Consider the following 14,308-nt stretch of genomic DNA (forward strand, 5'->3'; position numbering starts at 1 on the left):
CGTGTGGACCTCAAAGGCAACATAAAGCACAATGATTCGTTGCTTAACGTTGGGTAAACAACACATTTTTACAACAAGCCCATAGAAGTCAGCACCCTTCGATATTTATCGACTAGGTCGGACGTGGCGTTGACCGACTTGGTGTGCCTATTCATTCACCCAACGTTCCCAGGACGAGTCGCGGTAAAACGTGCCGTAGTTCACTTCAAGATGCGTTAGGACTGACTTGTTGGCATTCTAGGCGGAGCACGCCATAGGACAGAACATAAATTTATCCTTGCAAATTCGGAAGCTCTTTCTCGCATAGTTCAAATAACTCGTTGAGAAATCTCAACGTGTAGCAAGTTACGTATAAGAGCCTATCATGGGAAATAGGCCTGGTGCTTGTACGATTTTTTGTACGTTTGTACCGAGATCGTCCCTTCGAGCATTCTTAGGTCACATAGCTGAATTATATTCCTTTGTTAATGAAATCGATGGTGCGAGGCTGCAGAAACAGGCTGTGAGGAACTAAACCGAATGGCTACTGGATGGGATTATCGTGCAAAGGTTGCGATGTAAAAATATTAGTAGAAACCTCTTTAGATCACTGCGCACATCCATTTTGGGCATGCATATCGCTGACAGAGATTGTATGACATTTGGGCAGTTGAACGTGGCTGAGCGGTAGCATCGCCATGTTTCAACACTAAAAATAAACTGGATAAGATCCTATTATAATTATTTAGAATCACTGAGCCGCAGCTACGAACCGAACCTGGAGTTCTGTTACTGCGAATTTAGACACTCATCCACGTTGCTATGATGAGAGTCACTATATATTAGTTATACCTTTTAAATACGTCTTTAGAGAACCGCAAACGAAATCAGTATATAACAGCATGTTGATAGCGTACTAATAGTATTGTTCATATGAATTTATTTATTCGAAATAATGCTCAGTTCCGTCAAGTTTTACAAGTGGATGTGGTAATTTAGAAATAAAGAGAACATTGGCCATTAGGTTTGCTGCGAAAAGCTTCACTGGGTCTTGGGCTAATTACGTTGAACGGGCACGTAATTCGAAAATGACCTCAATCAAATAGAGCGGTGCCACAATCACTAAAATGGACACGTTCTTTATCTTTTCTGAAATACAACGCAATTATGGCCATTGTTGAACCCCAGCTGTTAGTTACGCCAACGGTTGACGCTACCGTACCTTCTTAACAGTACAAACAATTTATTTGCACACAGGTGATTTGTGTGCATGAAATTGTTATAAATATGTCATGAAGATAAGTTATCGGAAGCTTTCGAGATTCGTTGTCAGTGTGGTTTCTTCACTGTTATCTCTTTACGATTTTCGACATCGAATGCGATAGGTACTCTCCAAAATGAGGAAACGACTAGCGAAAAATCTTCCTATATAGGTTGTATAGGACCAATAGGCCTCGACACCAGTTTAATGATGGGCCTAGCGAATGAATGAATAAATTATTGCGGCATAGTAAACATGTACGCGATATGAGAAATTGTTAGTTCATAGCACAGCACCGTATTAATTCAGCACCGTTTACAGACTCATTCTAAAGTTTTTGTGATTCTTTACTTCTTTTTCATATCGTTTGTTCGGTAACATTTAACTTTGCCATAACATTGAATATTGCCCAGTTGTAAACGCTTAAGTAAGTTAACTTTTTCGACCGAGTGCTCAACGGATCTGATTCGTTGTAGATTAGCTTATTTTCGTCTACGATGATATATTTTATAATAATTATTGTTATATAGATATAAGTATACATAGCACTGACCTGTAACTGAGCTTGAAAATCCTGATTTATTTTTTCCTCTCGAAATTGCTTGTAATTCAAAAACAGTTCTCCGTATCGGGATACGGGTCGTGTGGGCGTTTGTCTGTGTGTTTACTTACAGGCACTCAGATATTATACGATAAATCGAATAAATTTTATTGGTGTCCATCTGCTAGACTCCTCCTTATTTCACCGAACCCCTTTTTCCGCCTTAGGTGTATTCACCTGTCTTATTTGCACACATCGATCTACTCCACATAGCCAATTATGGTCCGACTGAGAGAAGTAAGCAAAAACAGCTCAGCTCCAACAACTCTTTTCGGCTGTATAAGTCCTAAGCTTATGTTAGGACGCACATAAACGGATGTGCGCTGCTGTAATTATGTGAATTCCACTTAAAAAAAAAGCATCAGGGGTTCGACGAAAAGTACGACAACATATCAATGTAACACTGTAAACTTTATAGCTTTATTTATAGTCGTTAATTCTGAAAGCAATCGATAGTGAAGTTACAGTTACTTTTTTTTTTTTTTTTCTGTGTTTACGCGTATATGTATCTATTACTGCTTATATGGTTTCGAAACAGATGTGTTTTTTTTTTGCTTGTGAGCATGGAGGAATGGGTCTATGCCAATAAAATGATGAGTCGCTGAAGGGGGCCAGCCGTACAAAGATAGTCCCTCAATACGGGCTCAGCGATAATCGAGCTGTGACGATATGGAACAGAAGATCATATCAGTTACATATGTATAATGTGTACATATGACGAAATCGTGTTATGCGATTAGTGTTGATTTCATTGATGGAGCTCATGCTCCATCTTTGGTGTAGGTTCGCCGACTTAACCTACGTTTCTTAAGGCGTTAGGCTATCTAACGGCGTTCGGATAATACTAGAGATTGCTATCGCTTCGACACATGATCCTTATCCAAACCCAAAAAATAGCTATAATTGACAAAAAAGCTTGAAAAAAAAGCCTTTAAAATTTCATATTGGCTCCAATGCGCCCTTAAACTGCTAGTATAAATCCTGTATACGGAACAGCCAATCTCAGAGCATTTGTAATCGATAATAAGAAAAGGTGGCGTGTGCTATATGTCTTAATAAGTATATCAGTGAGTAGAAGCTAGTTTTGCTTACTGTTCAAATCTCTTGCCGTATCGATAATGGTATTGTGTGCTATTAAAGAATTTTATTTTTTTATACAAATAATTTTATTGGAAAAATTATTAAACGATTATTCTATCTCATATGTACGTTCTTAGAACTCTGCTCTGAACCATTATAGTTCTAAAGTTCACATGTATTCCTGCATGATTTCTCCGGAAATGCCGCATTCTCATTCAGCTGAAAAATAGATCGAGCCATGGCCCTACAAATAAAATACACCATCCAGCCTGATGGACATCCAGACGACAGGAAAAAGACACGGTAGCGGACCTGCGCATTGAAAACCGTTCGAAAGCCTTTTGGAATGTGGGTCCGTTGTAAAAATGGAGACAAGGATGGTCCTAGAGAAGCATTCCACTCGATCTCCAATAATAGTTCAGGACAAAAACACAGGATCTCCCTTACGCACAATATCAACGACGAATGACACAAGAGATCCTAGGTTGCCGTCGATTATTTATAACCACACTTTTATCTTGTGCAATAACATAAGATTTAGCTCGAATCTGGCTTCGACAGTCTAACCTTATTTGCTTCCTCAGTTTTAAGCATAATAGTCAACTTGAATGTAGACTGTCGGAACGCCTTAAATTTAACATCCCATAAAAAATGCAGTAGATTATACTGGGATATTATCTAAAAAAGCAAGGTAACTTGTTTTTGACTGTCTAAATTATCTTAATTAGTAATAAATAAAATCTAATTTCATACATTTGAACGGTACCCTGCTATTGCCACTAGATAATTTACCTACCTTCTTGCCATTAATGGTTAAAACTGAAGTGCTTGTACTGCTAGCGGAGTTGCTGGTGCTAGCTCCGGACAGAGATACGGGGGGATGCACAGCTGTCAGCTCGAGGTTGGACGTTGAAGGTTTTGGTACAAAGCCATCGAGGGAGTAGGCGGGGGGACGGGTTGGTCGAGGCCGCATCAACTTTTCAGGAGGAGCTACCGTGGTGCCTGAGTCGAGAATCCTAAAAAAATCGACAATCATTCAATATTTATAATTAGCAGTGAATATCTCACACGAGTGATCGACGGTAAGTGTACGCCTGATCCCACCTAACCGGAAAAACGCAGAAGGCGCTTAGCTTGTCATGGAATTGTCAAAAAATTAACGCAATTGATGATTAGTAGTAGTAGTTGGATTTATCAGACATAAGAACGACTCGCAAAGTGAACAGGAAACTTGAGGTGCAATCTTTTTTGTTTTTTTTTCTTATTGAAACAGACAAATTGTCTAAGTTAGTATTTCGTCTATTTGTAAAGACGATATAGCTATCTCAAATATATAGAAACAATTGTTTGGATTTTTTATGGCATGTTTTTCCTTCCCATAAATAGATGAATTTGAAATCGTTAAATTTAGTGCTTATTAGAGTTTCTAAGATCATGTGTGAATTTTTTTAAAAGTTGGCTCATTTTCTCCATGTGACCCATTTGCATAGCCAACAAGTTTTATTGTATCTTCGCCATCACTGCCATCTTTCAGCTAAATCTTGTTCTACGCATCGTCTTCCTAAATACGCTTGGCATACATTCACCTAGACGTGTTGTGGTGACTAGCCATTCGAAAGTTTGACAGGTTTCAACCCGTCATCTTGGTTTGATCTTCATATAGTCTGTATCTGTTCCCGGTCGTGTACAATATTGCAGTTGCGATAACAGAATAGAATCTGAACGGGAACTCTATGGCGTGTATAATGGTAGTAGCACCCTCTGCCGCACAATAACGTTGCAATTATCGTTATTGTGCGGTAGAGCGTGCACATATATAGAACGGGTGTACATTTTCGCGCATGTGCGTCCAACAGTTAACGGTACGGCTGATGATGAAGCGTTTGTGTGATGAAATTTGGGCGCTATACGGACGACAAAAGACACGCTTATACACGCTTTAATACACATATTCCATGCTGGCTTAAGCTATCGTTGTTATTCTTCTACTCTTCGGTACTTGAGCATACAGCGGCGGCGGTGGCGGCGGCCGCCGGTGGCGCCGCACGGTGGCTGTCCATTGTCGCTAGTGACGATATCGACATTAGGTCTCTGCAAATATTATCGTTCGTATATAGTAGAATTTATATTGCTACGGAGCATTTTAGTGCCGGTTAAGCTCGGCACAAAAGCGACGAAGAGATTTCGTCGTGTGGTTAGGACTATCGTTGTAGTGAATTAATCATCAATTGCTATTTCGGGATAGACAGACATTTTGTTGTTTGGGTCATTTGTAGTCGTAAACATTTCATTAGCCTCTACTGCCAGTCGTCCCGTTATAGTGGTATCAGAAGCTAAGCTGTAATGGTGGACCTACAATATAAAAGAAATCGTCTGTGCCGCTGATGCTGTTTGCGTCGAAGACGATGACTGCATACTGGCATGGCGGCTGACGTACACGCCCCATACTGTGGTTAGCGATCACGTCGAAAGGGGCGCACATTTACACATACGTATATTTATCCATTCAGTGCAAATCTTTATGTGTACGTTCGAATTTTTGGCTTCTGAAAAATGCCTGCATACATAATTCGTGACAATGACCCCTCATTGTCGATCGGCCATAACGGCCAACATCGTTGCCCGTAATGGCCGACGTGGTGGTGTTTACAAGTACCGTCGGGCTTACCGATATGTCAAACTGTGACGCATTCGTTAGAGCAGAAACACTGTAACTAACTGTAGATCGTCTCACATACTCGGGTGCGTCCCACCGACAAGGCGTGTTACCGGCCAATGTGTACGTTAGGCAGTTACGATCGTTGCAGTCATTAAACGTGGAGGGTGTTGGCTAAATTTCGATTTTATTTTGTTAGGTTTGAGCCTGTGAAAAAATAGGCCATTTACTAGGTTCATTGAATACGTCAATATGAAACTGGTGCATATTAGTGAAAAATTTGCTACAAGTAATAACCACACTCAGGTTTTTGTAGAACTTCTTTGTACATCTCAAAAGTGTATTTCCTATATTGACGATGCGTTCATTTTATCTGTCCGAATTAACTGCGTGCCAACGGTGGGCCATGTACTAACCATTCACGTTCTCATATGCAATTCCTCTGCCTGTGGCTTTTCGAAGCCAATTGATAGTTGGATATGCTCGCTCACTAGTAGCTCTTTTTAGGGCATGCAAAATCCTTAATTATACTGACTCGGGCAGATTGAAGTAAACGTTGGATAATCCTTTGCTCAATCCGGAAAGTAAACAGAGCATGACGACGAGATCGTTAAGTAACTGGACTGCACGCTTTCGATTGTCGTACCAAGGGCGCATCAATCTCTCGAGGAACTCAAGTGAACAGGCTGCAGTCGTTGTTTTACTTGCGTCTCATACAAGCAGATGCCCCTAATACTCATTGTAAACACTATTATCATTTTACGTACAAACCTACTCGACATTGCCGACTCCGAGCTCGACCCCGTTCTAGGGCGCGCCTTTTTTTCGCCCGGTCCCGTTCCAGCTGAAGGTAGAGAATAAATCTCATAGCTTCAGGCGGGTTCTTTGTTCCGCAAATTAAAGTTAGCTTCAATAAAGTCCAGTCATTTTTCTACGTGGGATATATCGTACGCATTGCCGATTAGCCTATAGCTTATTCACGAAGAACCATTTTTTATTCAGTTCCTGTATTTTCAATATTTAGGTTATAATTCTATAGCACGTTATACGTGACATGCTAGATTTGACCGACAGAACCTTCAGGCTCAAAGCTCTATACCGTTCATACACTATGCTTTCGCCTAAGACTTCATTACCCAATGTCTTTACCAGTCTTCGATACATTTTCACGGCGCTATGACCTTCAAGAAACAAAAACCTGAACGTTGAGCATTGATTTTTTAAAAGATGTTTTTCTTCCTGAACTGATTTCGTCTGAAGTAAACTCAATCGGTTATGACTCAGTTTCTTGAAGACTCGAATGTTAACCAGCCTGACTTCGTAAAATCCAAAAAAAACGCGGCACGTTCAAAAGTTATTGAATTTTAAAGTATGCCAAATTCGCTTGTAACAGCCGAACACTATCAGAAAGCGAAACACACGACATGTACAGCGCGACCATTTTCATGACAATTTTCAATGGCGTAAATATATATATATATGTATAGTCCTCACCGTCGAAGTGGCATGTCCTGCATGAGCTACAAACTAAAATTAGTATTAAGTTATGTTGTTTTTTCAAGTTCTGGGTAAGATTCGGCATATTGGGGGTACAGTGTGAGCTCGTACGGCCATAACAAGATTAGTTTTACATATAGCAATAGTAAATAAGTTTCGTTTTTACGTAATTATTAGTAACGTACTTCGAGAACGTGGAAAACAACTATGTCAAGGGGAAATCTTGCCTGCCAAGTTGTGTCTAGAAGATGAAAATCGTTGCTTTGTGTCGAAGGTGTGTGTGTGATTCATTTGCAAAGAACTGAAAAATAAGAAGAAGCTTCACCGGCAAGCTAGACTTTTATGTATCTATTCGACTTCAGAACAACTCTGTGAAAATGAACTCTCCATTTCTGAATTGTATATTACAACTCTTTTCATTAATGAAATTTGTTACACAGATTTGTTAAACAACGAAGATATCTGAACAAAGTTACACTATATCCAACCATCTTTTGAATTTAGCATGACCCCCTAGAAATTACCTGCATATCACGCACCGAGCAAAACATAATGGCAGGAGGCAAAAACCAGCCCAGGTTCTCTCCTTAAAAAATAGTGCTAGAATATAACAGTATTTTTGCTATCATCTATGTCGCTACTTAGTTAGGATATTCAAAATCGATATGTTTCTCGATGATTTTTTCATTTCCATTCATTGGACAATTTGTTCGACAAGCAGATTTTAATCTCTTCAGATGACAGGTAGGCTGAAATGCGTTATTATCTCCTTAATTTCCAGTGGTGAATCTTATCGGGGTGGCTTCTTCTGGTGACTGCCTAGACCAAACTTTCCAACTAAAAAATCAAAAATTCCACGTGTGGTTAGCTGGGACAGCTCACTATTCTAAGCATATGGCAACGAGTAAATTTTATGCAGAAACATATTATTTAAACAAAGTTTGTAGTATCTGATTATGGATGCGATATTTATCGTGTGAAAAGTCGAAACCGTGCTCAATATATCACTATTAAGGTTTCATTGAAATACCTTCGTTTCATTTTGGACAAGTCATTTAGGATATGTGCAAAGGACATACGTGGCAAAGATATGTATTATATTTGGTGTAAACCCATGTCATCGAAAGCAGCTGGTGATAACAAACTAACAGCTCGCGAAAAGGCTATTGTACGGCCGCTTTAATGAAGGCAGCCTGAGATTGAAGCACATGTTCCTTCGTCGCTGGGTTGCGTAGAGTTACGGTTACTGGCCTTTCGCGGAGCATTTAGTTCCTCTGTCGCGTCTAAGAATGTTGTTGTTCCGCTTGAAATTGGTCTGTTCTGGGTCTTGTCAGTCCGGGAGGTCTGCGATCAGTGAGCGTTAATATCATGAACAGATTTGACTTCTGCACAAAAAGTATGCTGCATAAGGAAATTCGCTTGTTTCACCGTATGATTTTATCAACCCCTGTTTGTGATGGAGGGAAGTATCCCAAAGATATCTTGCGGGCGATGGGACCGTGACGCCATATTCGCTCCATAGACGATATTGTATCCTAAAAATAGCATACGAACTGATGCAACATGCAGCAAAGGCGTGTCTTCAGCCGTACATTGTAAGCTCGGGTTTGTCCAGCTACATTTACCTTCACATGAGTGTCTCTCCTAGCAGCCAATATACCTGTCAGTTTGTTAGAACGACTCAATGCGGTAATAAATACTCATGACGGGTTGTCCGAGGTTTAACAGGTTTAGTTTAACGCGAGAACAGAGATGCATGTACCAGTCAATGTTTCTAATATTTTATTTTTATTGCTACTTTATAGGATATATTGGGATGCGTTTTGCAGCTTCGCATCCAGCTATGTATACAAGGGTCCATGATATTTATAACAGCACAATACAAAATTAACTGGCTAATGAAGATAAATTTTGAACCAAATGAGTAGATCATACACCCAAAGACAATAACCATTGCTTAGGTGAAACGCAGACGAGAAGCACTGCCGTTCCTTAGGACAATCTTGATCTGCAGACACGATGCCCTAATGGGTCTGCTAATCGACGACTCGATCGAGACACAGTACTTAAATGCAACGCAAAATACATTCATCATACAACACACGGCCGAGTTGGGCCAGGCATTATTTTTCGGCCTTGAGCTAAACGTTGAAAGTTGGTCTATTTTATCTGGCAGTAACAGAAAGTAAATTCAATCTGCACATGAATGCCTGAAGTGAGAGGATGCTCGCGTGAGAATAAGCTAAAGTAGCGTCAAACACAACTTGCCTATATTCTTGTAAACACTCTTGCTGAAGACGCTGACGTCATTAAACGCTTTTGAAGCGACAAATACAAAATAGCCTCTCACTAAATAATTGATCAACAAGTGGTCAGCCATTGGGTCAATAACGATTGACAATAGCCCAGAATAGTTTGCTGATGCTAGTTACATTGAAGAATAGCAACTTGTCAAACGTTGAACGCAATCTTCTTTGCCCGAAGACCTGTGTAGCCGCAGAAGCTGATGTCGTCCTTTTTGTTCGTTCGTGAGGGTTCTGCGTTCGTCAACGTGCCTGCGGTTCCTTTTGTGCTCGGAAATAAGTGTATAAGCTGTCGTTATTGCTTCTTCTACTTCGTCCAGCGGCGGCAGTGTCTTTGGCTAATTTACTTGCGGGACGGCCCAACCGATATTGCTATTAGCTATTATATCTTATGTGGCACAATAGGCAGTCTGTCTCTATGTCGCTACTCATTGTATCAACATGTCGTATCTTTGTTGGTTTTGTCATCAGGTGTGACGGTCGTAATGTAAATCTCGTTTTTGTTGTTATCGCTGTTGTTGCTTTGTCTGGCGACACAACAGCAAAAAAAATCTGAAAGAAAGCATCTCAGGTCTTGTGCCTGCGCCGTCGTTTCATAATTCGACTATGAGCCTGACCAGACTAGAGTCCTGCTACTGACGACGACGGTGGCAGCGGCGGGGGCAGCAGAAACAGCGGCAGCATATAAATACAACCAATAAACACCAAAACTTACCTATCTTCGGCGGCGTCGTCGCAGTGCGTTCTTCGGCCAGTGAGTCAAGGCTGCTAGCAGTCGTCCTACCGAACTGACGAGATTGTCAATGATTTTTGTAACGCTAAAGGAATGCTTTAAGTAATAGAAGGGTATGGTCATTCTCTGTATGTCGGCATGTTTGTATCCGTCCAAACTATCCGTAGCACTAGTGGATGTATGCATGCATGGGCAAAACGCGAATGGGAAGAAAAAATGGGGAATTTAAGTAGGCACATATTTATTAGGAAAGAGAGATATAGCTGTTCCATCATAATCCGCATTTCGGCGCCGCATGCGATTATAGCTGATTAGCGCCTGAACCTTAACACTGACGTGGGGGTTCGTCGGTAGCGCTAACGACGTCCGCAAATTCAGCGTTGGCGCGTACTCAGATGCTATGGTTCAACGGGTGACGTACGAATCAACACTCAGTCGCTAGTTGAATGAATTTGCTATTGGATCTTTCGATGATCGCGTCACACAGATCGATCGTGGGGTCCGTTCGGGCGCCTCCACCCGGTTGGACATTAAAGTAATAAAACGTAGATGTATATAAGTAAATATCTTCGCGTTAGAAGGAGAGAACAGACCGTAACGGAATTACTGGCGGTGGTTATGTGCATCGCATACAAATAATATCTCGGTATTTCGCGACTTTTCGAAAAATTGTAACTTTTATAGCGAAGTTATGTATCTTCGTGACAACATATATGGACGAACTGGAAAAATAGTCGTACTTGGGCATTCCGGACTTTCGTTTGAGGTCTGATCACGGACTCCCCAAGCGTACTAGCAATGATCTAGACCCACAAAGATAGCAAAAAGCCATTCGCTTAGATGATAGGTTTCTGCTAAATAAACACAAAGACATTGCGATGATACAACAGCTGCTGAAGTCGCGAGTCGGAAGAGTGAGTGAGACGTATAATATATTAACTACAGGAGATATTTGTGGTTTTCTAAATCCATGAACGGTGGCTAATCTAGCGGAATAACGGGATACAGTGCTTGTTACATTGGTCCCGTAGCCGGCACGAAGCTGCTAGAATGATCGAAGGCGGTTTGCAAGGCGTCCACATACCATACCGGATGGGCCGAAGTACTAAACTCATAGACGAGTATGTGTTAGCGCTGCAGAAACGATGGCAGCATAGCTGTTGTTATAGATAGACAGGCTTTGCAAATGCTTAATAGATGACGAATGTATCAAACGTTATAATTGGTAAATTTACATGAGATAACTACGCTCATTTCAAAACGTTTAAACTATGCATCCTTAGCCTGGTACGGCAAGGGTTGCAGCAACGACATTTCTATCTAGGCAGCCAAACAGCCTTTGGTGTTTTATATTCAAGGTGAAAATCTGCGTCTGTTGCGGTGCATTGTATCAGAATATTGAAAAAAAAAATAACACAAGAACGTGTTAGAAAGGAACGACCCTGCTTTCGTCTGCTCGTGCGGCTTTACTGAACTCTTTACTATGGGGGGTTGGCCTGATATCTCTTTGCATTCGAATTGTTCATCAATAATGTACTTTCACATATTAATTACTAGTCGCTAAAATCTGCTACGACAGGTATGACAATAGTAGAATGATTAAGTAATTTGTATACGTATACAAGAACGTATACAAACATCTAATGGGTCGGCAAAAAACTGATGAACCGAAGGTACTACGGAAGTTTTCGATAATAATGCTACAATAAATTGATAATAAGTATTATTCTGTTTGTTTTACAAAAGATGACACTAGCTTGCCCCTGAATTATTGTTTTCCTCGAACGGATTCCACCGCTGCAAAACTTTCAGTATAAACGTGACGGCGAGGCACATTTCGTTGTTGCAGATGACCATTATGTTCTACACCGTCGGCTATTTATCTGGGCGGCAGAACTGTAATGGAAAAAAACTCTACATTCGTTTCCCGATTCCACCGGGGGCAAACGTCATAGAGCAGCATTTGACGGACCGACGTCAGTTGCGTCAGCGAAAGTATACGTCGACAAATCCAACGATGATGTACATGATTTGAAAAACAAGAGGGCACAAAAATAACCTCCCACTTTCAATTCTGATGGAAGAGTAGCGCTGGCACAGCGAGCGATGGCAGGTAGCAACAATGGGATTTGTTTTCTGTAGCTGCTTTTACCGTTCCTATTGCTGCTGGCCTCTTCATCTTGGTAATGTTACTTCTACTTAAGTTCACCAGATGCTTTAAGTTAAGCATATTTTCGAACTACTACACTCAGTTTCATTATGCATGTATTAATGATCAAATAATAGAAAACAGGCAACGGTGATAATGACGTGCAGTCGTAAACGATCGTCTTGTGAACATAGATCCTTTATTTTGATTTATCGACCTTGTTGTTAGGTTGAAGGACCTTCTGCTAAGACGTACTCCCTTCTGGTAATAGCGGGGGTGACTGCTCCCCACTCCTTTCGAAAAGTAACTTTGGCCTTGAGGCTTTGTCTGGCAGGTATAACTTACAGACGTGCTTTTCTAGCTCTGTTTAATGAAGTGTACAAAAAAATTGGTTTACACGCTTGTGAGAAAAATGGCTAACCGGTAATGTCGTATCCTTTACCATTTGCATTGGCAAGAAGCACCAAATGGCTAAAGCTTTGAGAGTCAATTTTTTCAGATTCATTTCTGTGAACGTAGCCACTGAATGATTGCGAGTGGAAACATTTTTATTGGCGGGCTAAATTCAGATATTCTAATTTAGAGTGCGTTATTGAAGATATGACGTTGATTTGTGCATCGGAAGTTTTCAAAATCCCATCACAAATGTGTATACTGCGAGCTGACTTAAAGCTAATCCAGAGCCTTGTGGTCCTTATGCAGAGCAAATACTTCAACATCTGCCCCATGGATAAAGTGATAATTTGTATAATAACGAACATAAATATATCGTTAGTTCTTTTATAGGGGAGAAGGCGAGCTAGGGTTTCGAGTCTAGGATGGTTGAATTTCGGTAAAGACACACTTTGTGTCGTGCTCTAAGCCGTCAGAAATGATCCATAACGGCAGTATCTAGAAGTAGACCTTGAAACATGTAATAGGCAGATGAAATACCATACAGTAGTACAACGTTCATTATTGGGACTCCATAAAGCAATAACTCAAGCTACTCTAACCTCGGGGTTATGGAAACGGGGCTCCGCGTTCTGGCATTTACTAGTGCGTTTTTCTGAAGGATAGCAATTGTTACGTCTTATGAACTGCTCCGTTGGATCGTTCGCTGATACAAGATAAAGGTGATTTCTGTCTAAGGCTTAACCGTACGGAAACTGTTCATAATTAGTAGCCACGTAAGGATTACTTAGCGCTAATTAGACGTAATTTATTTACGTTTTTTTTTTTATTTCAAATGTAAATGATATAGTTTCGGTTTATTTATTTGTACAGAGACATCACAACTTTTATTTTATTGAAAACATTTCATTATGGTTAGAGGGCCCGAACTTTTGTCTAATAATTTCCCAAAATTGAATCCTTCAGGGGAAAATAATGTGTTTTCGAACGCCTTCATAAGTTCCAACTAGTTATAAGGAAATAATTAAATCGCGGCGGGTTTTGATGAGTTCCTTATTCACACATGTACACTATGTGTTTGTGTCCTAACATACTTGTTGAGAAGAGATAATCGCCATGCAGACCGATATAACTCATTCCATATTTTTCTACCGTGGTTATCTGAACGTACGGACGTATATGGGCCTAGATGATAACGAGCGAACTAAAGGTATTAAATCATGAACGTTATCAGTGACTTTTACCTTGAATAAGGCGGTCAGGTGTCAACAACGATGACGGACGGCTACCAATGCCAGAAACTACGGCGCAATTTCTGTTTCTGCATTTATTGGGTAATGGCTACTGATTATGATGATTGCATACAATAGATGGCTAGATTCTAGTCTTTTTGTCGGAGTAGAACAGAATTTACAAAGTTATTCAGATGTAGGGCATATCTATGTAAGCGCAGACAAAACCGAAATGCCGCGGACGAATCTGTTGCCATTGCCAGTATTATTATTAGTCGGCATGTCTTTTGTCTGATGTGATGTTTCTGTTTTTCTCTGAAAATCTTTTTGCGACATGAAGCTGTGACGCAGGCCAAAATCTGTATCGTACACAAATGGTACAAAATCAAATCGTACAAAATCTATTTGTTTAAATTTCATTTTC

General features: G+C 40.5%; 1 protein-coding gene across 2 annotated transcripts in view; it reads right to left on the minus strand.

The window, feature by feature from the left end:
• The window catches only part of LOC111267260 (uncharacterized), a 130,955-nt gene that overhangs the window by 12,527 nt on the left and 104,120 nt on the right, over nt 1-14,308 (minus strand). For both annotated transcript variants that reach the window (XM_022845390.2, XM_022845398.2), the window contains exon 4: nt 3,718-3,937. In XM_022845390.2, coding sequence (XP_022701125.1) covers nt 3,718-3,937 — 220 coding nt within the window. The remainder of the gene's footprint in view (nt 1-3,717; nt 3,938-14,308) is intronic.

The sequence above is a fragment of the Varroa jacobsoni genome, unplaced genomic scaffold, assembly GCF_002532875.2.
Source record: "Varroa jacobsoni isolate VJ856 unplaced genomic scaffold, vjacob_1.0 scaffold_123, whole genome shotgun sequence".
Lineage (NCBI taxonomy): Eukaryota > Metazoa > Arthropoda > Arachnida > Mesostigmata > Varroidae > Varroa > Varroa jacobsoni.